The 22,514-nt window shown below is 41.5% G+C and overlaps 1 protein-coding gene across 3 annotated transcripts in view; it reads left to right on the top strand.

The window, feature by feature from the left end:
- TRAK2 (trafficking kinesin protein 2) overlaps positions 1 to 22,514 on the top strand; it is a 68,741-nt gene that overhangs the window by 26,269 nt on the left and 19,958 nt on the right. For 2 of the 3 annotated variants that reach the window (XM_058664840.1, XM_058664837.1), the window contains exons 2-10: positions 814 to 1,070; positions 5,381 to 5,575; positions 14,281 to 14,357; positions 16,177 to 16,293; positions 17,018 to 17,227; positions 17,802 to 17,880; positions 19,625 to 19,755; positions 19,971 to 20,045; positions 21,954 to 22,091. In XM_058664840.1, coding sequence (XP_058520823.1) covers positions 980 to 1,070; positions 5,381 to 5,575; positions 14,281 to 14,357; positions 16,177 to 16,293; positions 17,018 to 17,227; positions 17,802 to 17,880; positions 19,625 to 19,755; positions 19,971 to 20,045; positions 21,954 to 22,091 — 1,113 coding nt within the window. In that variant the 5' untranslated portion in view covers positions 814 to 979. The remainder of the gene's footprint in view (positions 1 to 813; positions 1,071 to 5,380; positions 5,576 to 14,280; positions 14,358 to 16,176; positions 16,294 to 17,017; positions 17,228 to 17,801; positions 17,881 to 19,624; positions 19,756 to 19,970; positions 20,046 to 21,953; positions 22,092 to 22,514) is intronic. The other variant, XM_058664838.1, reaches the window with a different exon arrangement.

The raw sequence follows: 22,514 nt of genomic DNA, 5'->3' as shown, positions 1-22,514 counted from the left end.
TCTCTTGTTCCTGAAGGACATTTAGCAATGTTGGACACATTTCTGGTTGTTGGACTTGAGAAGGGCTTGACAAAAAGATTCCACTAGCAGACAGTAGGGACTGAAGGACCAGGGTGCCACGGAATGTCCTCGCATCCTCCAGGACATACCACAAAGTCGCTATTGCCAGGGCTCAGATACCCAATTTTGTAGTGATCCAGTTTGTCTTCTTTGTTAGTTTAAGAGGTCTAATTTTTAAATTAATTTACCAGTTGCTTTGGATTTATTGCATATTTTGGATTATTGCAATCTTCTTTTGTTTCTTTTATAGACAACTTTATTATTGCATATAAAAATGTAAGAACCTCACAGCAAAATAATTCCATTTTCCCTTCTTGCCCTTTGTGCAGGAATATGTTTTATGTTTATATGTATTATAGACCGTACAATTTGCTACTGTTCTCTTTAAACAGTTGACTGTCACAGCTATATTGAACTGTAGTTAACAGGCATCACGTTGCATGTCTTGAGTATACAATTTGGCTCTGTCTCTTAGTAATTTTCTCCTGTTCTTTAATATTTCCTTCCTCAACCCCAGGCAGCCACTTGACCTACTTTTGACGTTTTCTGGAAGTTTATATGATGGAATCTTAAAGGTGACCCCTCCCTTTTTTTCTGATGAGTCTGCTTGCAGCATAATTATTTTACAGTTTTTCCATAGTGGTGTTGTCTCCACCAGAAAAGCATTCTTAGTGACAAACATCCCAGGTAATTAGAGTGTTGTTGTGAAAGGGCATGCTGAGTCGTTGTCACCTGATTTGTTCATTGTTGTAGGTCATGACTGTCCAAGCTCACTTGAGAACTGCTGTATATGTCACTTGACTCACCAGAGAAAATGCCCACATGACCAGATCCACTTCTCTCCTCAATGGCTTGATGGATTTCCTGTATCTGGATTTATACCAAAGCTGTCCTCAACCAAAGCAAGAAGAGGTCCTGCATGAGTCAGTCCCAGAATGCCATTTTTACCTCACCAACAGGTGAAGAAAACCTCATGAATAGCAATCACAGAGACTCGGAGAGCATCACTGGTGAGTGCAGTTTCATGAAGGAAATTGCCATTGCTTCCAGGATAAAACACAGACGCTTCATTCTGGAACCTGCTGTGCTGGACTCCAGCCTGACTCTCAGAGACAGGCTATCTCATTCTCTCCATGCCCAGGTTTCTTGCCGCTGTTGGCAGAATCCACCTGCTTTCAGTACCTCGTGTGTCTGGCTGCCCTGTCCCATGTGATCCCCACCCTGAGCAGGAGCTGCCTCTCAGCAGCTTTTCAGCTCCACAGGGCATGCGTTCGTATGCCCATGAGCCCTTGACAACAGGGCCTGGCACAGTGGAGGCTCTTGGCACTTGCAGGGTAGGCAGACAGAGGCGCCTAACCACCCACACCCAATTGAAGGGAACCTCTCGACTCTCAGAGTGGATTCTACAGTTCAGGTGCCCATGAAAGCTGATTTGGCAGTTTCTCGACTTAACTCAGTTGACTTGAGTGTTCCTGTTTGTCAGAGATGTAGTACTATATTTAAATGTGGGGTGCTGCTGCAAAGCAAGTTGGTGATATTATATAGCATCCACTTACTGCATACTACCATGTTTCTAAAATCAAGAAATTCTGAATTCTGAAACTCATGCAAACCCCAAATTGTTTTTCTTTAAATTCAACTTTGATGGTGTATCTTTATTAAGATGTAATAAAATGCAACCATCCTAAGTATGTAGTTTGAGTTTTAACAAATATATGCACTCGTATAACCACCAGTACAATCATAACACAGAACTTTTATCCCAGAAATGTCCCCTTGTACCTACCCGTCATCTTTGGCTTAGGACAACCACCAATCTGCTTCCCATCACTGCAGGTTCCATTTTCATGTTCCAGAATATCATAAAAACTGAATCCAAGTCTTTTTTGCATCAAAGTGTTTTTGAAATCTATCCAGCTGTGGAAGTGTCAGTCATTCATTTTCAATACTGAGTTGCAACTAATCGTTTCCCTTATTGTAGCAGAGAAGCAACAGTGTACATAAAAGAATAAGTATGATTGCATTCCAGTAAAGCTTGATGTGAGAGACCAGACAGGCAGCATGCTGGGGACGTGGTATGAAGACATGGAGGGGATTGGAATGTGAAGAGTGCAGGCCAGTTTTGAGGTCATGCAGGAGAAGTATAGGGAGGCATTGAACCTAAATGGAGGCAGTGGGACTGGAGAGAGAAGTAGGGGTTCACAGAGACATCGGGGATTAAATGGGAGAGAAGGTTTGTGAAGCTTGAGTCCTCACAAGAGTAAAGAGTAGTACATTTTCAGAAATATGAAAGCCAGTAGGATGAGCTGATATAAAGACCACTTAGTTCCACCTGCTAGTCCTGGATGGTACATTTTTAAAATTACTTTTTGTAAATAGACTGTTAGTGACCTTCAATTTTCAGAAGATTTCACTGATACTTATTGAAAAAAACTGCTATGGAATAGTCACTCTTCTAATGAATGTCATTTTGTTCTTCATTTTCGTTATGCTCTTGCATGCCTACTTCTCTGTTCCCAGCTCTGTATGTATTTATAGTCAACCTCTCTTTCTTCAAATACTATAATGGCAACTCTGTATATGGAATACATATAGCAGGAGAAACAGGAATAATCACATGGAAATTGTAGTAACAAACCGTGGGTGCTTTGTCAGGATTCTAGTTTGATTTTCCAAGGATTAAGAGTTCGTTCAAGTGCAGCTCATCTCTGACGGAGGTTATGAAGCTGCTGATTGTCCCTCTGGGCCATAGAGGTGTCTCATATGACCAGCCCTCTGGTATTTGACTTACTAAGTTGTCACTGGTAGAAATGTACCGTGCTGTGGTTTGTTTACTTGAGCTGTTCTGTGCTGTCATTATTCACCAGCTTGCCAGAGATAGAGTGTGTCCCTTTATACACCCACAAAGGAAATACCAGATCCCTCTTAAAAATGAGGAGATGAATATGACATCCTGTGTTTGTCTATTTTTAAGCCCTCATATTTTAAGCGTGTGAAACAGGGTAACTTTTTTTTTTTGGTAAACTCCTGGTGTTTAGTGGTGGGAAGTGTTAGGAGCAGGAAGCCAGGAGCAGACATAGGAGGGAGGACAGGCCCAGCTGTGCCAGGCGGTGTGCAAGTGGAAAGTTAGGGCCCTGAGCTCTCCATGAGCCCCTGGGGGTCTGCCAGTATTATTCTGGGAGGTCCTTTTTTAAAATATTTTCCATAGATTCAGGAATTTCTCCTTCTCTCTGGAGGGGTCTTCATTGTTATCTGATTGACTTTGTTATGACTGACAGATGATGTTCTTTGTTTTACAAATGGGGGAAAGCAAAACTCAGAAAGGAGAAGTCCTGTGCCTCCAACTCCTGAAAGGAAGAGTCAGAGCCAGAAGCTCGATCAGATGCCAGTGCCCATAGTCTCTCTAGTATTGAGAGTGAAAAATAAGATGATGAGCACACTTGGCACCGGGCCGAGTGAGGAGCTACTTAGACATGATGTGTGGGACTCCGTCTTCTGGCACTCCTGGGCAGCCTTTGTCCCGTCACTAACTGTGCAGCAGACAAGCACAGTGTGAACACATTAGAGACATGGGTCCAGTGGTCCTCAGCAAGCCATTCCCCTTTTAAGTCTGTTCCCTTGTCTACCAGGCAGGGTTGGAGGGTTTGGGAAGTACCTTCCACTTCTAACAATCCATGATTGCTTAGATTCTCTAGTTGTAGACTTGACCGGATGTTTAGGCCTGAAGCCTCATTAGAAAGCAATAATCAAAATGGCTAGCATTTAGAGAGCACTTTCGCAGTGCAAACGTTTTGCACACATTTATCTCAATTTGTACAACAGCCCTGGAGGTAAGAGAGGACACTGTTATCTTCTCCCGTTTACAGAAGAATGAACTTGAGGCCTAGGGGGTGAAGGAACTTGGCAGTGTCACGTTATGATGTGTGCACAGCCGGGACTGACACCCAGGACTTGATGAGTTTGATCAGACTATTACACTAAATTTACACCAGGTGAGGGCAGAGAAAGCATTCAGAGACTTTTTTCCCTTTTTCCCTTTACTTCAGATTTCCTTTTCACATATTTAGGGCTTTTTTTTTTTAATTAATTAATTAATTTATTTATTTATTTGGGAAATCGGATTTAACAGAGAGTAGGAGAGACAGAGAGAAGGATCTTCCATCTGCTGATTCACTCCTCAAGTGGCTACAATTGTTGGAGCTGAGCCAATCCGAAGCCAGGAGCCCGGAGCCTCTTCTGGGTCTCCCACATGGGTGCAGGGTCTCATGGCTTTGGGTCGTCCTTGACTGCTTTCCCAGTCCTCAACTGCTTTCCCAGGGAGCTGAATGGGAAGTGGAGCAGCTGGGACATGAACTGGCATCCATATGGTATCCCTGCAGATGTAAGGTGAGAATTTAGCCACTGGACTACCATACTGGGCCCCCATGCTTCACCTGTAAAATAGAAAGAATAAACTTCTTCCAGTGCTAGTGCTCTGTAAATATTAAAGCCATCTTCAACAAATATCTAGGTTCTAGGAGAACATACCAAAATATAATGTTTTTCTAATTTTTAAAAGATCCTCCAAATAATTCAGATTTTACTTTGCAAGTATGTGTTACCCTTATCCCTAGATATTTAACCATTTGAACCAGTCACTTGTTTTGGGTTTTCCCCCTCTAAGCATACAAGTTGACATCAAACTTCTTTTGAACAGTGCTAAATAAATTGGTAAATTTGTTTGAATTCATTTTAAACTTTTAGCATGAGTTACACTCACTCAGCTATATAAAATGTAAATCATGTGTACTTAAAATTTATGGTATGATTTTTACATTAGAAGCTTTCTTGTTTTTTTTTTAAAGATTTATTTTATTACAAAGCCAGATATACAGAGAGGAGGAGAGATAGAGAAGAAGATCTTCCGTCCGATGATTCACTCCCCAAGTGAGCCGCAACGGCCAGTGCTGTGCCGATCCAAAGCCGGAAACCAGGAACCTCCTCCGGGTCTCCCACGCGGGTGCAGGGTCCCAAGGATTTGGGCCGTCCTCGACTGCTTTCCCAGGCCACAAGCAGGGAGCTGGATGGCAAGTGGAGCTGCCAGGATTAGAACCACTGCCCCTATGGGATCCCAGGGCGTTCAAGGCGAGGACTTTAGTCACTAGGCCACGGCACTGGGCCCGAGAAGCTTGCTTGTTAAAGGATGTGTTAATAAAAACCAATGGAGGGATGATGTTTAATTTCGTTGGTTGTCCTATTTTCACCACAGGAATTGCACTGATTTCTCTCTAGCCTAGAGAACTGAAAGGTGCTGATTCACTTACGAGCTTCTCCTCTCCAGATGTCTGCTCCAATGAGGATCTCCCTGAAGTTGAGCTGGTGAGTCTGCTGGAAGAACAGCTGCCACACTACAAGCTCAGAGTGGACTCACTCTTTCTGTATGAAAACCAGGACTGGACCCAGTCCCAGCCCCAGCAGCAACATGCGGCTGATACCCTCTGCCCAGTGCTTGCTGAAGAGACTTTCCGCTATATGAGTGAGTAGTTGGTTCCCTCTCAGAGTCTATCTGTTGGACTAAAGATCAGGATTGTCACGATACTGACTTTTCCAGCATGGTGATACAGTGGGTTAAGCCATGCCGCCACCGTGACACCACATCCCATATGAGCACTGTTTTGAGTCCTAGCTACTCCACTTCCAATCCAGCTTCCTGCTAATGTGCCTACAAAAGAGTCTAGGATTGCCCAAGTCCTGTGGTTCCTGCACCCACATGGGAGACCCAGGTGAAGCTCCTCGTTCCTGGCTTCCAAATGGCCATTGTGGCTGTTTAAGGAGTGAACCAGTGAATCAAAGATCCCTCTCTCCTGTCTCTATGTCTGCCTTTCACAAAAATCTTGAAAAAAAAAAACAAAAGTTGGTGTTTAGTAGCCTTTGCTCAGTGTACACCAACTTGTACTTAAACTGACCAAGCAGAGATCATTATAATTTTGTATGTCTGAATGCAGAAAGTTTGCCTTCTTTTTGCTTCGAAGGCTAGTGTTGCAGGCACGCTTCCATGTTTCCATTTCACCTACCTTGTACCGGATATTTTCCTCGGGGTCAGTAGAAAGGGAGTTTATTCTTAAGAAGCAGTGAAATTATTTGAATTTTTCAGATTATTTCATATCTCTCAGTCTGCTATCCCTGAGCCTTCAGCTCTTTGACTCTTCTGTGCTAACTACTACCATGGAAATTATGTCATTCATTAAGAAACATAGTTCTGCGGCCCGGCAGCGTGGCCTAGCGGCTAAAGTCCTTGCCTTGAAAGCCCCGGGATCCCATATGGGCGCCGGTGCTAATCCCGGCAGCTCCACTTCCCGTCCAGCTCCCTGCTTGTGGCCTGGGAAAGCAGTCGAGGGTGGCCCAAAGCTTTGGGACACTGCACCCGCATGGGAGACCCGGAAGAGGTTCCTGTTTCCCGGCTTCGGATCGGCACGTACCGGCCCGTTGCGGCTCACTTGGGGAGTGAAACATCGGATGGAAGATCTTCCTCTCTGTCTCTCCTGCTCTCTGTATATCCGGCTTTCCAATAATAATAAAATCTTTAAAAAAAAAAAAAAAAAAAAAAAAAAAGAAAGAAACATAGTTCTGGGCCCAGCGCAGTAACCTAGAGGCTAAAATTCCTTGCTTTGCGCACACCAGGATCCCATATGGGTGCTGGTTCTATTCCTTGCACCCGCCTGGGAGACCTGGAAGAGTCTCAAGACTCCTGCCTTCGGATCAGTGCAGCTCCGGCTGTTGTGGCTGCTTGGGGAGTGAATCCATGGACAGAAGATCTTCCTCTCTGTATATCTGACTTTCCAATAAAAATTTAAAGATAAATCTTTAAATCTAAAAAAAAAAAAGGAACATAGTTCTATGGCTTGTTGGCAGCATTCAGTTATAATAATGCCAGGAAGAAATTCATGCACACCATGTAGTAACCTCTGTCATTTACTTAAGGATTCACAGAGAAAATTTCCGTGAGAGGCTGAGCAGATTTGTCCTGAAAATAGATTTGTTTTCACACCAAGCTGTCAGAAGTGACAAAGTTAAATAGAGAAAAAATGTTAAAGCAGGACTGAAAAGAAAAAAGAAAGTTAGGGCTTTTGAAAAGCAGAGCTGGTGGGAGATCTTCCATCTGCTGACTTACTCCTCACCTGGGCCTGTTCAAACCAGGAACCAGGAACTTCCTCTGGTTCTAATATGTGAGTTCAGGGGCCCAGCCCCTCGGGCCATCCTCGGCTGCCTTCCCAAGCACGTTGACAGGGAACTGGATCAGAAGTGGAGCAGCTGGGACTCAGACCCCTGCTCACGTGGGGTGCTTTGACTGTAGGTCGTGGCTCTGCCATGACACCAACCCATGCAGAGCAAGTTTTGAACTTTGAAATATGAAGATTTATTTTGCATTTGACGTCATTCCAACAATCTGCATGAAGACTCAGCTTAGTGGCTTCTTGTGTTTTCATTTCAGTTGTTATAGGAAAGTGTTATGTGCCTGGTAGGTGTTAAAATATATAGTAAGATCTCAGCTCAACATTAATGTTTGTGAAATTCTTTGATGTTTAATTTGACTAGAGATTATCTTTGATTTTAGACATTTTCCCAGTGAGTGCTTTAGTGTTTTCAGTGCCAGATTGTCATTGGAGCTTGATTGTTGTGAAATACCCATTTCATGGTAATGATTAACTTGGCTTATAAAGATTTTCTAACTTTTACTGCCCAGGGGAAAAGGAAGTGTAAACATGTTTAAACTTTTTTTTTTAAGATTTATTTTATTTTTATCACAAAGTCAGATATACTGAGAGGAGGAGAGATAGAGAGGAAGTGGAGCTGCCGGGATTAGAACCAGCGGCCATATGGGATCAAGGCGAGGACCTTAGCCACTAGGCCATGCTGCCGAGCCCAAACATGTTTAAACTTGAAGTATCCCAAAGCCCAAATAAAGCTATATCTTTATACTCAATAGTTCTGTTAGTAAAAATTAGTTTTACTAAAATTTAACTAAAATTAATTTTATTTAGAGAAATTTCAGATTTTCTAATAACATTTTAGAAGGAACACTATTATTTTACTTCTGTTTCCCTTTATTTGAGTTTTAAAATATGTCAGAACTTTACAACTAAAATCTAAAGTAACACAAAAGATGCCCCGTGGGTAAACTGTAACTAAAAATATTTCTTAGATCATAATTTATTGGAATTACTTTAGAGTAAACTTTCAATGAAAAAAACAAAAAATATGTAAGTTCTAAAACACTTTTTAAATTACAGTGTTCAAGGAAACACTCTAGAACCTGTGATGAGCAGGATAATGCAGATCCATCATTTAAGGTTCTGGAAAGTTCATCTTCCTGTAGTCCAAGGTTCTGTTTTCACTTCAGTAACTTGAAAGTTGGACTATGTAGGAAACATTTAAAATGATGAAACAAAGAAGCCACGATTATAATTGATCAGCTAATACTTTATCTCTGTAGTCTCGCTGTTCTTTAAAGGTATCAGTTCTTTTGGGTTAACAGTTCAGTCAAATATAAACTTTTATGAATTTGTGTTTTATTAATATAAAAGATAAATGAATTACTTTATTGGTCAAATTGACCACAGCTTAAAAAGCAAGGTAGAAAGCACCCTTTCCCAGTTTCCCATTGTGCTGAGGCTTAAAGATTTGTAGTCTTTTAGTAATTCTTATGTTCCTGGTGTGCCATTCTAGGGTTCAACTCTAATGTTTCTTTAGCTCTTTCTTACTCCTCCTCCCCTCTGTGAATACATGTGTTTATCACAATGATCCTCAACAGCTAGTCAGTGTAAGGGACCCAGGCAGACACATCTTCTTTCTTGCATAACCCCAGAAAATTCAAAGCACTGTGAGAAAAAAAGAATGGTGATTAGGAAAGAACCATAGACACATTTGAGACTGGAAGGTTATCTTCTGAATGGAGAAGGGCATTGGTTCTCTGAGGTCACCCAGAAACAGACTGTTGTTGTTCCCAATAGAACCCTGGAAAACTGTGCATGGGTCCAAAAAATAACTCCTTCCCAATCTCTGCATTACACACTCATGAAGTTTAAGATGCTGAACAAATGCTTCATGCGTGGAATAGGTCACTCCAGGGCTTTCCTGATTTTGTTAGGAGGAGCCTCTGAGTAAGCAATAGTTAAGGCAAGTCACCTGATGAGGTCACACATGATGGAAAGTGTCATTTTGTCTCAAGTCCACAAATAGAAAACTGATCTGCCTTTGAGGGGACTCTATTTGGGAATAGATGGTATGTGCCACTCTAAGGTATAAGAAAAACAAGAGGGGAGATTACTTATATGAGCTTTATTTGTTTTTATTTGTTACGTAATTTTTATGTAAGCTGGTGGTTTTCAACAAGGGGACCCTCCTAGAAGTATGACTTAGGAACTTGGCAGAAATGCACACTCTTGTGCTCCCACCTCATCTACAGGCTGTAGACAGGACAGCTCTGTAGATGGGACACAGATGTCTGTGTTTCAGGAAGTCCTCCTGGTGATACTGACCCACGTCGAGTTTGAAAAGCAATGATATAGGGCTCGGCAGCGTGGCCTAGTGGCTAAGATCCTCGCCTTGATCCCATATAGCCGCTGGTTCTAATCCCGGCAGCTCCACTTCCTCTCTATCCCTCCTCTCAGTATATCTGACTTTGTAATGAAAATAAAATAAATCAAAAAAAAAAAAGCAATGATATAAAGCACTTTCAAAAATTCTAAGTGGTTGTTGCACAATGACATTACTTACAGAATTAAGGAGTTAGGTAAGGATGAGCAATTTTGCAGAGAATATGGTACTGCTTATGGCAATGTTCCTGCTTAAGCTCTGGCCTCAAAAATGGTCAATCTGTGCTGGAGGAAAGCAAATGCAACTAGTCATGTTCAGGAAACATTAGCCATAGCCATGTCATGGCAATTCATACATTTCTAGTTCTGCTGAATCAGCCCTTTCAACTAGTTCCACAGGACAATGATAGCATCTTCCTCGGACATCTGCTGTATAATGGATTACCTCATCACCTGGGTATCATTTGCTAGCTTTGTGCTGTCCTTGGGAGAAGAGTGAAATACTGGCGCTCAAGCCATTTGTAAGCCTTAGCGCTCCCCTGGAACTCAGCTGAGGGATGGCATTGGTCAGCAGTCACCTTTTAGTTCTGTCTCAGCTCTCTTGGAGGCAGTGTATTATTGCAGAGATGTACTCTGCACTGTCACATCAGGAGCTGCAGTCACTTCTTTAGGTTTATTACTTCAAGAATCGATAGATGTCAGGAGCCCTTGCAGTGTTTAATGTGAGTGGTAATTGTGTTTCATTTATTGCCATTTGGGGTTTTGGTATGGGTAATTTCACACATGAATTTTCTTTAGAATCCAGTAATTGTGGTTAGAAACCCTAAACCTTGAAAAGATGTGGGCAGATTAGGGAAACACCAAGCACCATGTATGATAAAAGACAAAGATGGCAAAGAAAATTAACATTGGTATTTCCTATCATGTGGATAATGTGAGATTGTGAATGTGAAATTACACAGGGATAAAACATAATGTGTGGATTAATGGAGTGCTGTTGTATGCTAATCCCCTCTTCCCATGTTTCAGAAACATTTGATTCTCCAAATATTATACGACAAATGTTGCCTATTTAGTAACAACCTTTGCAAAGTAATTTGCAAAATTGTTTTTAAAAAGTGTTTGCCACCTACTTGCTGTATAGAATATTTTTTCAAGGTTATCCAAGTCCATGTTTGGCAATAAGTACGTATCACTGCAATTTTTCATATGATTTAACATGGTGAAGAATTAGTTTATGGTTTTGAACCATTTAATTACTGCACTCAGATGTCAGAAAATGCCTCAGAGCTTTGCCGAGGGTCCTTTTGGGATCCTCCCAAACAGCATGTTCTTATTAGGAGGACTGTGATAAAGAAGAGAAGACAGGACTGACAGGTGTCACCACCTGCTTGACTGACTGCCATCTCTGTGAAATTAAGGTGTCCCAGCCTTTGGATCTTAATAGTTCTTAGGCTACTTCACATGAAGTGTAAGAATGAGAGAATTCTGGTTGCTGTCTAACTTCTGTGCTATCATAAATACTGAAGCATTTTAAAATTCATTTTTGATTTTTGAAACCCCTTAGTAAGACTTGCAGTTTCTGTGTGTGGGAGGAAGGGGAGGGATCATGACAAAAAGAACATCTGCTCTTCATGAATGTTACCTAAGAACTTAACGTATATCTACCGTAATCTGTACCCAAAGACAATCACTGTTAGCATCGTCATCTGTATTCTTCCAGCCTCTTTTCTGGATTGATTGCTCACACTTTACAATCGGGATCTTTGTCATTACTTGTAATATATGCATCTGGTGGTCCTTCATAAAGCTCCTAGAAAGTGAAGATAAAAGATAGCTATATTGATCCAGAAAGGTTTGAAAATCATAAGTAGGGTTTTTTGTTTGTTTTTGTAATACACGTTTCTGTGAACTTTGTAAAGCCCCCTTATATATTTGGGTATTTGATTAGATCTGGGCTAGTTGATGCAGTTAGTGGGCGAAGGGCCCCAGGGCGCTCTCACAGTACCCAGGGTTTTTTTCCTAGTGGTTCATAAGATGTGTATTATCATTTCCATATCATAGTCCCTTCTTTGCCACTCACAGTTTGCTCTGTGGTCTTAGACATGTCGCATAATTTTTCTCAGAGATGATCCCAAATACCAGAAAATGAGAACATTAAGCTATATAACTTCTTAAGGTTCAGCTCTAAATGTTTGTGCAAGGACAGATGGTAGCATTTATAGGAAGTATATATCCTTTACCCCTCAACAAAGCATGTTTCATTCTAAGCATTCCTTTTCTGTGTTCCTTCACTTTTTATTTTTCTTTGATGATGTGTGACTGGTAGTTCACATTTTTCACAGCCTTAACTGGTTTTACTTCAAGTTAAACCTGCCAGTTCATCTTCAGCTTGGTCAGTTATGGAAGCCATGTCATGTGTTTTTAAAGGCTGTTTTTAATGAATTTTTAGGATACCTGGTATCAGTCATAGACTACTGGTTTGCATCCTAGGTTCCTCATGAGAACACTGAGAATCCTGTACTTAGTCCCAGTGCCCTAGATCTCTTCCAGATCCCTTCAGAACCTGGAGCAGAGAACTGACTTTAGAACTGGCTGTATAATTATTTTAGAGCATATATGTGTGTGTGTGTGTGTAGAAAATTCTTTATTTTATGACACAGTTTAACAGGCATTGGGGTTTCCCTCCCCATTCCCACCCCTCCCCTGTTGTTCTCCCCTCCAGTCTTTCACTAGGTGTCTTCCAAGTCCCTCAGAAGTCCATCGCACTGCCATTGATGTGTCTCCCAACAATGTAGGGCCTTATCTGTCGTTTCGCTGTGAGACCATCCTTGTATTTCAAGTACAGGGATATACTTCTGTCTGTTTCTGGACATATTTATTTCTACTGCACTTCCATTGTACTTCCCCTTAGGCACAGTTCACCATAGCCTGAGAAGAAAAAAAGAAAGAAAAATATTTAAATAAAATGAAATAGTGATTCTTCATCTCCATGATGTTGTCAAACTCGTAGCGGGGGTATCAGTGTGACACTAGGGTGGCACAAAAGAGTGTCCAATATCTCCCTGCTGAAATTAAGAGCATAGCTATATTGATTTGGTTGTTTCCTCCCTTGTTACTAAGTCCGGAATCAGAGACCACCCACTGTAATTTGCACTTTTTTTCCTTTTCTTGCCATGCTTAGATTGTCAAATTGTTTTGTGATTGTTAAATTGTTTCTCTTTCTGGGGCCCAATAGCCTGTTTCCTTACCACCATCTTTTTGTTATGGAGCCAGTATCTCTTACTGGAGTACAAATCGTTTTGGAGTAAAAAAAAGTGTCTGTTTCCATATTTTTTTAAAGATTTATTCATTTTATTACAGCCAGATATACAGAGAGGAGGAGAGACAGAGAGGAAGATCTTCCATCCGATGATTCACTCCCCAAGTGAGCCACAACGGCCGGTGCGCACCGATCCAATGCCAGAAACCTGGAACCTCTTCCGGGTCTCCCACGCGGGTGCAGTGTCCCAATGCAGTGGGCCGTCCTCGACTGCTTTCCCAGGCCACAAGCAGGGAGCTGGATGGGAAGTGGAGCTGCCGGGATTAGAACCGGCGCCCATATAGGATCCCGGGGCTTTCAAGGCGAGGACTTTAGCCACTAGGCCACGGTGCTGGGCCCAGTTTCCATATTTTTTAAAAAGATTTTGTAGTTAATTATAGAACTTTTCCAGCTACCTACGAATAACTATCAACCCAGTGCATTGTTTTTCTTTTATCTAGAGAAAGACTGTTAATAAGTAGAGTAAAGATAGCCTGGACTCATTTTAGCCAATGGTACTAGGAAAAAAAATACAAATCTCAGGTAAAGGTAGGCTTATCCAGTGCTGTCCTACATGTCTAGTCTTTTGGACGTGTTAAAGAAACTAAAGTGACCATTTCTAACTTGCTAAATTATTTAGAGAGAAATTAAATAAAACCAAGGCCATTTCGCCTATCCTGTGTTTAAGATACTTTTTGGTTGCAATTATAAAATATTTAACAGCTCACTGAATACTTTATTGCTTGGTAGATTATCATAGTTCATCCCCCCCCCCATGACCTTCCAAGATAAGCGTTATCACCAGCATTGTATAAATATGGATTATCAATCCCCAAAGGAGGATTAAGTGACTTGTTTAAGCTCACTGAAATACCTGCATTCCATTTACTACTCAGAAGTCCCTGTCCTCCTTTCACACTACAGGGCAAACTAATTATGCAGTCAGTTTAAGCCAAACACAAATCCACATGCTGCAGAAACAGATTAGATTAGGTTATAGAGCAAGCAATTGCCAATGTTGTCCATTCTCCCAGTCCTGATTCTCAAATGTGAGTGGGGTAGAAGCTGTCTTCCTGGGAGGAGGGGATGGTTATGAGGAGCCTGACTTAGGCTCTTTGGATTCTGCTTACGTCATTGCGTGTTGTACACTTTGTAGTGATCAGTTCCTTTCCTGAGTGTTTCGTGGGTGTGCATCACTTCTTTTTGTTCTATTGAATGCTTTTTTTTTTTTTGGAAAAGCCTAGTAATTTTGTTGCTACTGCTATGTTTGAATTCTTATGAATATTTGAAGTTTGTCATATTTCTAATACTTGTATAAACAGTTGCTTTTTTTCATTATCTTAGTTCTAGGCACAGACAGAGTGGAGCAGATGACCAAAACCTACAATGACATTGACATGGTTACACATCTCCTAGCAGAGGTAGGAATATATCTTTTCTTTCTCTAGTACAGAAAGTTAAAATTTGAGAAGTATTTTGAATCTATCAAAATTGCATATCCAATGAAAAATTTGCTGGAATGAACGATTTACTAACTGGCATTCCAAAGTAAAAGGGTTCCTGAATTTCCTTGTTGGTGGGAGTTGTAGAGGAAACATTTGTTTAAATGATGCCTGTGAGTTCCCCATCCTACACACACATACAAAAAGGGTATTGTTTGTAAATAAGACCTGCTACTGTTCACCCTGGAGCAGAGCTGCCCGCTGGGGAAGCAGCTCCATTGTGAATCAGCACCAGCAGTTAGGGCATCTTCCCCTTTTTACTTTCAATAGGGGTATTATTTGAGTCTGCTTTGCCCATAGCAGTTTTCATATGCAGGAACTTCTAATTGTCACTGTATGGACTGCTCCTTGTATTTCCATTTAGTTGATTTTTAGGAAAAATGGTCCTTCTCTTTAACCTATTCTCCTCCTTTCTCCACCAGCTCCCCTAAATTATTTCCATGTCTGCCATTTAACTCATATTTGACATTAGACAAATGGGCCTTGAAAACATGGAGTCAACAAATTCAATTTTTTAAAAAAGATTTACCTATTTTTATTTAAAAAGCAGATTTTACAGAGAAAGAAAAGGAGACATTAAGAAAAGGTCTTCCATCTGCCGGTTCAATCCTCAAATGGCTGCAATGGCCAGAGCTAAGCCAATCCGAAATCGGGAGACAGGAACTTCCTCCAGGTCTCCTACATGGACTCAGGGTACCAAGAACCTGGGTCATCATCTGCTGCTTTCCCCAGGTTACAAGCAGAGAGCTGGATCAGAAATGAAGCAGCCTGGACACAAACTGGCGCCCACATGGGATGCCAACTCCACAGGGTGGAGGATAAGCGTGCTGTGCCACCACACTGGCCCCAAACTCACCCAAATGTTTTCTTGTGCTATAGAAAGAAAGCATAAAACTTAATTTTATGTAATCAGTACTTAATGTGAAAGGATCTATTTTCATATATAAGGTGGCTGGACATACAAGTTTTCCATCCTACAGAACACAGTCAGTCCTCTTCACCACCAGATGGATGGAATTGCTGAAGCCTTGCTAAGCATCACCATCTAGCCAGAAAGAATAACACTGGGCAGGAGCTGGCTGGTTGGCTCTCCTACAGGCCTCCCTGCATCGTCACCACGAACTTCTTTAGATTCCCTTTCTCTCCGTGCTCCAGGCAGAAGCCTGTAGCCTCCAACTCTTCAGTCTTTTTATTCCCAGTTTTATTTCTGTTCATCACTCTTGTGCCTCATACAACAGGGCTCCTGGCCATGCTTCCTTCTAAGCCACTGTCTCTGAATGAGTGGAGAATCCAACTGTCTGCTCCCCATGTCTCAGTCTTCTAATCCTGTATCATTACCATGCTCAGTAAATAACCTTGTTCGACTTTTCCTGTGTACCAGGCCCCATCCTCATCTTTAAAGGCTGTGCTACCTGTAACCACCCAAAACCACCCAAAACTGTATGTTTCATTATTGGATTCCTGGATCCTGGTTTCCTGGGATGATTAATCTCACATAAGAACAAGAAAAGAGATATCCTCTTACCTTTATAAATGTGGCAGTCTTTCAATTGATCACCGTTTAACACTCATTTTGTGTGTGCCAGGCCCTGTGTTAACTTGTGCAGTCTGAGTATTAAGATGAGTCTTGATGCTTTCTAGGACATTGGTTTTGAATTTAGCAAAACTGACTGCAGAATTTCTAAACCACCATTTACTGATGTTTGTAATAAAAGATGAGGTGTTGGTGTTTTCACAGAGGGATCGTGATCTTGAGCTTGCTGCTCGCATTGGACAAGCTCTCTTAAAACGGAACCATGTCTTATCTGAGCAGAATGAAGCCCTGGAGGAGCAGCTGGGACAAGCCTTCGATCAAGTAAGCTTTAATTGAGTATTTATAGCATTAAGTAATTGGGTCTTATGCGTTGGAGAGTTTTATTTTCCTGGGTATCCCTGAAATAATAACAACAGGTAAATAGCTTAAATGCTTGTTGTCAACTGTGAACTAACTATATTAGATACATAAACTGCCACTGTACAAAAGGATGCTTGTAACTCTTAGTCATTTTAAAGCTTATGGGTGTTTTCTGTAACTTGTTATTTTTACCTAGTTTCATGTATATCTTGTAAATGCAGTATGATTGGCAACAATTGAGCTGATAAGTTGAAAATACTTATTTCCTAGAATTAAAACCAGTACCCTGAAGACATAAACAGTTATACACAGCTTATATGTAAACACCTTGGGATACGCAATTGAATAGGGGTCTAATACTTCAAAGGTTTTTCAGTGTGTTTTGTTTTTAATTGTCAGTATTATTAATCAGATTTCCTCCTTATGTATTTCTACTACATAGAATATGAAAACTGTCTTCTTACCTGTTGTAGAAAAGGCTGTACTTGTTGAGTTGATAATGTGAAGCTGTGGCTGTTCATGGTGTCTTTTAGCATGCTTCATGAGTCAGTGAAATCTAGTAGCAGATCTTGTGAGGTTTTCTTTACATGGTGAAAAATTGTCATCCTGTAAATTAGAAGCTGTATTGTATATAAGCCATGCAGAATAAAGAACTTGTTAGAGATGTTGTGCTTTGGGTGTGCAGGTTAATCAGCTGCAGCATGAGCTCTCGAAGAAAGATGAGTTGCTTCGAATTGTCTCCATTGCTTCAGAAGAAAGTGAAACTGACTCCAGCTGCTCCACACCTCTGCGCTTCAATGAGTCCTTTAGCTTGTCTCAAGGTTTGCTGCAGTTGGACATGCTGCAAGAAAAGCTCAAGGAACTGGAAGAGGAGAATATGGCTCTTCGATCCAAGGTACTTTCAACTATGATATTCGGGTCTGGGGATTATCAGACCATACTAAGAATGTACCAAACTAAAAATTTGCTATCACTATTCCAATTAGGGAGTGGCAGACAAGAAACTGTATTTGCCCTCCATTGTTACTTAAATCCCACTAAATGGCAATGAAAAGAAGTTGATCTTACTAAGATCAACTGTAGAAGTTGACAGATAAAATAGAGAAAGCCACAGCAAAGAACGCTTTGTGAAGTTTAAAAAAATAGCTAAGTAGTTACAACTAAGGTAAGTGCTGTGTCAGAAAATTACAAAGGCCTGTGAGCTTATGTATGGAGGGAGTCAAGAAGGTCCTATGTATATATATGTGTGTGTGTGTGTGTGTGTGTGTGTGGCTGGCATTGCTGCAGAGTGAGTTAAGCCTCTGCTTGCAGTGCTGGCATCCCATATCTGACTGTTGGGGAGAGTTCTGGTTGCCCCACTTGCCATCCTGCTCATGCACCTGGGGAGGCAGCGAGGAATGGCCCAAATGCTTAGGGATCCTGCCATCCATGTGCGAGACCCAAATCTTACATTTTTTCTTTCCTTCAAGGCTTGTCACATAAAGACAGAAACTTGTACGTATGAAGAAAAGGAACAACAGCTTGTCAATGACTGTGTCAAAGAACTTCGTAAGTTATTGACGTGTTCTATTCCTTAGCTTTTAGGTGAGCTCAACTCAGAAATGAGATAAGTGGATTCGGTAGAAGCATCTCAAGAAACAATTTGAGTTGGTTGCTTGGAAATCAGAAAATAACACTAAGTGTAAACCCTAACTAAAGAAAAAAAAGGAAAAGTGTTTGTTTTGAGGGGCCTGTATTAAAGCCCTGTATTTCCTTAGCTATAACATGTTAAAGTGAAAGGATCCAAAACTCTGGTTTATGAGGAAATAATGCTATGATTCTGTCTCTCAAATTAATGACCCAAAATTTCAAAATAAATACATTGGGTGAAAAAGATGGGCTTCACCAGAAAGACTGAGTTTCTCTGTAAATACGCCACTTTGCATGTTGAAAAAGGCAAGTGTGATAACACATCAGTGCCTTCAGTTTGGGGGCCTCAAAACATGGTGCCTGGAAACCCAGGAGGTATGTAAACGTTATCTTCTTTCTCCACACGTGTCATCATTTTACCGCTCTTTTTTACCGTATAAAAAGCACCAAAGATATGGCTTGCCCAAGAGCACAGGCCAAGTCCTCTGCCTGCTTACTCTATGCCTTATAGTAGTGGAAACTTCATATTACTTTAAAAGGAGTTTTGTATGACTCTGGAAAGTAGCTTTTCTGCTTGCGTTCAGATATCAAACTTCCTATATAAAATAAAGGTTTGCTCCCCCAGTGGAATTTCAGAGGTTAGTTTCATGTGTATGTGGGAATGGTGGCTTTGGGGCTGACGTGGTGGGTGAGCTGCTATTGTGATGCCCATATGTCACATCAGAGCACCATTGAGTCCTGGTTGCTCTGCCCCTACACAGCTCTCTGGTAACATACCTGGGAAAGCAACAGAAGATGACCCAAGTAGTTGGGTCCTTGCATTCACCAGGGAAACCAGAATGAAAGTCCAGGGTCCTGGATTTAGCCCGGCCCAGCCTTGACCCTTGAAGTCATTTGCAGGTTAGGCCAATGGATGAAAGACCTTTCTCTCTATATCTCTCTCTATAATTCTATATGATTCTATATAATTCTCTCTATAATACCTTTTAAAGGTATAATGAGCAAATCATTTTATAAATAAATAAATAAAAGAAAAAGAAGAATGCTAGGCTGTAAGGGTTGCCCATGAGGCCCTAGGCACTTTGCCACGTATCCCGTAAAGTGTCTCTCCTGCAGATGCATATCAGTCGCTTTGTTCTGTTCTCTCAGAGATTGTGAATATTCCATTCTGGAAAATGTTTCTTGGTTGGACTCAACAAGATTAATTTTCATTGCTTACGGAATTTTACTTGTGTTTCTGAAGAGTTCTCAGAGACATAAATGAGTAATCTCCCAGCACTTTCAAAAATGTGTAATTCACCTCGCTTTCCTTTAAACTTTCTATTGTTTTATAAAGAAAATGATTAGAACAGATATTTTTTTCTTTTAAAAAAGAAAAAGACTGAGGTAAAACCTTGGCCCAGCTTGCTCTGTTTTCTTTCGTTGTCTCCAGTTCAGTCCCTAGCATTAGCCTGTCCCAGGTGAACCTTTTTTGTTTCCTGGGGTTAATTCTGGATGAGAGAGAGACAGAGAGAGTGTGTGTTTAAAAAAAACACACACACACACACAACTTTTCATGCTAATCCAAGGCTTGTTACACAACAGAATTTGTCCCACAGGCCAAAGTTTGCCAATCCCTACACTATGTTTAAGTTAATTTTAAAAGTTGTGCTGTGCTTCCAAGGTGAAACAAATGCTCAGATGTCCAGGATGACTGAAGAACTGTCGGGGAAGAGTGATGAGCTGATTCGATACCAAGAAGAGATCTCTTCTCTCTTGTCTCAGATTGTAGATCTTCAGCACAAGCTTAAAGAAGTAGGTCCATTTCCTCAGAATGTTGTTGTGTGAATCAACTCTTGCACATTGTCCTCTGAATGCTCTAATGGATTTTCTATTCTGCCCCTGTTGCTTGACTTTGGAAACCCTGAGACTATGCTACCCCATAGAGATACTTTTAAGATGCCTTTAACAGAATGTAGTTAATGTTTTCTATGGGAAGATGTCACATGCCCTTTTTATCATGTTGCCAGCACGTGATTGAGAAGGAAGAGCTCAGACTTCACCTACAAGCTTCCAAAGATGCCCAGCGGCAGCTGACCATGGAGGTAAGGAAATCCTCCCTTGTCTCAGGTAATTGTGGGGGATGGAGGGTGGGTGGGGAGAATGGGTAGCTTCTTTCATTTTCCTGATCAGAATTACTGAGGGAGGAAGGCTGGATTTAAAAATGACAGCAGGGCCCGGCGGCATGGCCTAGTGGCTAAAGTCCTCGCCTTGAAAGCCCAGGATCCCATATGGGCGCCGGTTCTAATCCCGGCAGCTCTACTTCCCATCCAGCTCCCTGCTTGTGGCCTGGGAAAGCAGTTGAGGACGGCCCAATGCATTGGGACACTGCACCCATGTGGGAGACCTGGAAGAGGTTCCAGGTTCCAGGTTCCCGGCTTCGGATCGGCGCGCATCGGCCCATTGTGGCTCACTTGGGAGTGAATCATCGGACGGAAGATCTTCCTCTCTGTCTCTCCTCCTCTGTGTATATCTGGCTGTAATAAAATGAATAAATCTTTAAAAAAAAATAAAAATGACAGCAGCAGCAACAAAAGATTTGAAAGAAATTATGAGCTCTAAGAAGGAAACAGTTTTCAACAATCCTGTCTCTGGGGCTGGCACTGTGGTATAACAGGTTAAGCCACTTCCTTCAACACCAGCATTCCATATGGGGACACTGGTTGGTGTCTCCTGGGTGCTCCACTTCAAATCCAGATCTCTGCTAGTGTGCCTAATCAAAGCAGTGGGAGATGTCCTGTGCGCTTGGGGTCCCTGCACCCATGTGGCAGACCTGGATGAAGCTTCTAGCTCCCAGCTTTGACCTTGGCCAGCCCTGGCAGCTATGTGGGGTGTGAAATCAGATACTTGTGTAGAGTATTTTTCCCAAGCATGCTAGGAGAAGTGAAAATCTCTTCTGTTTACAGCACAATTCCATATATTAGACATAACTTAGTGATTCTTTAGCATGCTAAGAATCATCTGGGAGAGCTGTTTAAATAGATATTCCCAGACACTATCCCAAGGCTTTCTAATTCAGTTGGACTGGATCGAGGGCCTGGAATCTGCGTTTGATTAAGCATCCCAGCCCTGGTGATTCTGATGACTTGATGTACGTGCTATACCTAAAAGGGCTTTTGCAGTTAAGATAGCCTAAGAAATCTGTATCTGAACTGTATAGAAGATTCTAAAACAAAAGAGGAAGTCTGCTTTTTTAGATAGATTAATCACCGTGACGTAAAATATAAAACTATGTAGGCTCTTGGGTTTGTTTGTTTGTTTTTAATTTTTATTGGAAAATCAGATATACAGAGAGAAGGAGAGACAGAGAGGAAGATCTTCCATCTGTTGATTCACTCCCCAAGTGGCCGCAACAGCTGGAGCTGCACCGATCTGAACCCATGAGTCCAGAGCCTCTTCTGGGGCTCCCAAGCCGATGCAGGGTCCCAAGGCTTTGGGCCGTCCTCGACTGCTTTCCCAGGCTACAAGCAAGGAGCTGGATGGGAAGCAGGGCTACCTGGATTAGAACTGGTACCCATATGAGACAAGGACTTTAGTTGCTAGGCTACCATGCCAAACCAGGCTCTTGGGTTTTTGGGGTTGTTTTTGGTTTTGCTTACAGACTTGGAAGTGATGTTTGAAAGAAAAATTTAATATGTTTCCAACCATAACTTGACCATCTGTACATTTTGGGCAGGCTTTAAATCAAGAGGTATTGAATTGACAGTTCTGATTGTCTCTGTGACGTTTCAGATTTTTAGAAAATCACATTTATGTATGAATTCGTCTGGGATTGCTTGCAGTTGGAGATCAATACGTGTGCTATTCTCTGTGCATAGTTTGTTTCAGAGTATTTCAGTGGAAGTGAGAAATACATTGGCCCTGTGGATAAAATGAATACTTATCCCAAGGGTTTTCCCCCCAGTTTGTTGTTTCCAGAAGATAATAAAGCATACCACCGTCCTTTCTTTCAGCTGCATGAGTTACAAGACAGGAATATGGAGTGTCTGGGAATGTTACACGAATCCCAGGAGGAAATAAAGGAGCTTCGAAGTAGAACTGGTCCTGCAGCTCATCTCTACTACTCCCAGGCGTATGGAGATTTCACTGGGGTGAGGAGCCGTGAGAGATGCTTTGTATTTAAGGAAACCTTGTGAGATTAAATTGCCCTGCTTTTTTGTGATGACACAAAGCAACTCGGGAAACTGGCAATTTAGACCTTAACTTGTAGATGTATACCTTCTTTAGTGTGATTTTTTTTTTTATTCTAACAAATGACCTTAAAGATGTATTATGAAATGTGAGATACACGCTAAGGAAATTACACTGAGACCCACGTGCCATGGAGCTGTTTAAAGTTGGGTCAACTACTCGAGCCCCACCACCTGCCGCTTATTTTAACAGTAATTTAAACATCTAGAACCTCTCATATTTCTTGGTATGTTTATCTCCAGTTAGTGTGTAGGATCAATAAGAACAGATTTAAGTTTGTTTAATTTTATCAATAAGCAGTATTTTTGATAAAAAAAATCAAT

Source organism: Ochotona princeps, chromosome 5 (genome assembly GCF_030435755.1).
Source record: "Ochotona princeps isolate mOchPri1 chromosome 5, mOchPri1.hap1, whole genome shotgun sequence".
NCBI lineage: Eukaryota > Metazoa > Chordata > Mammalia > Lagomorpha > Ochotonidae > Ochotona > Ochotona princeps.
This window is presented reverse-complemented; position numbering and strand designations above follow the sequence as displayed.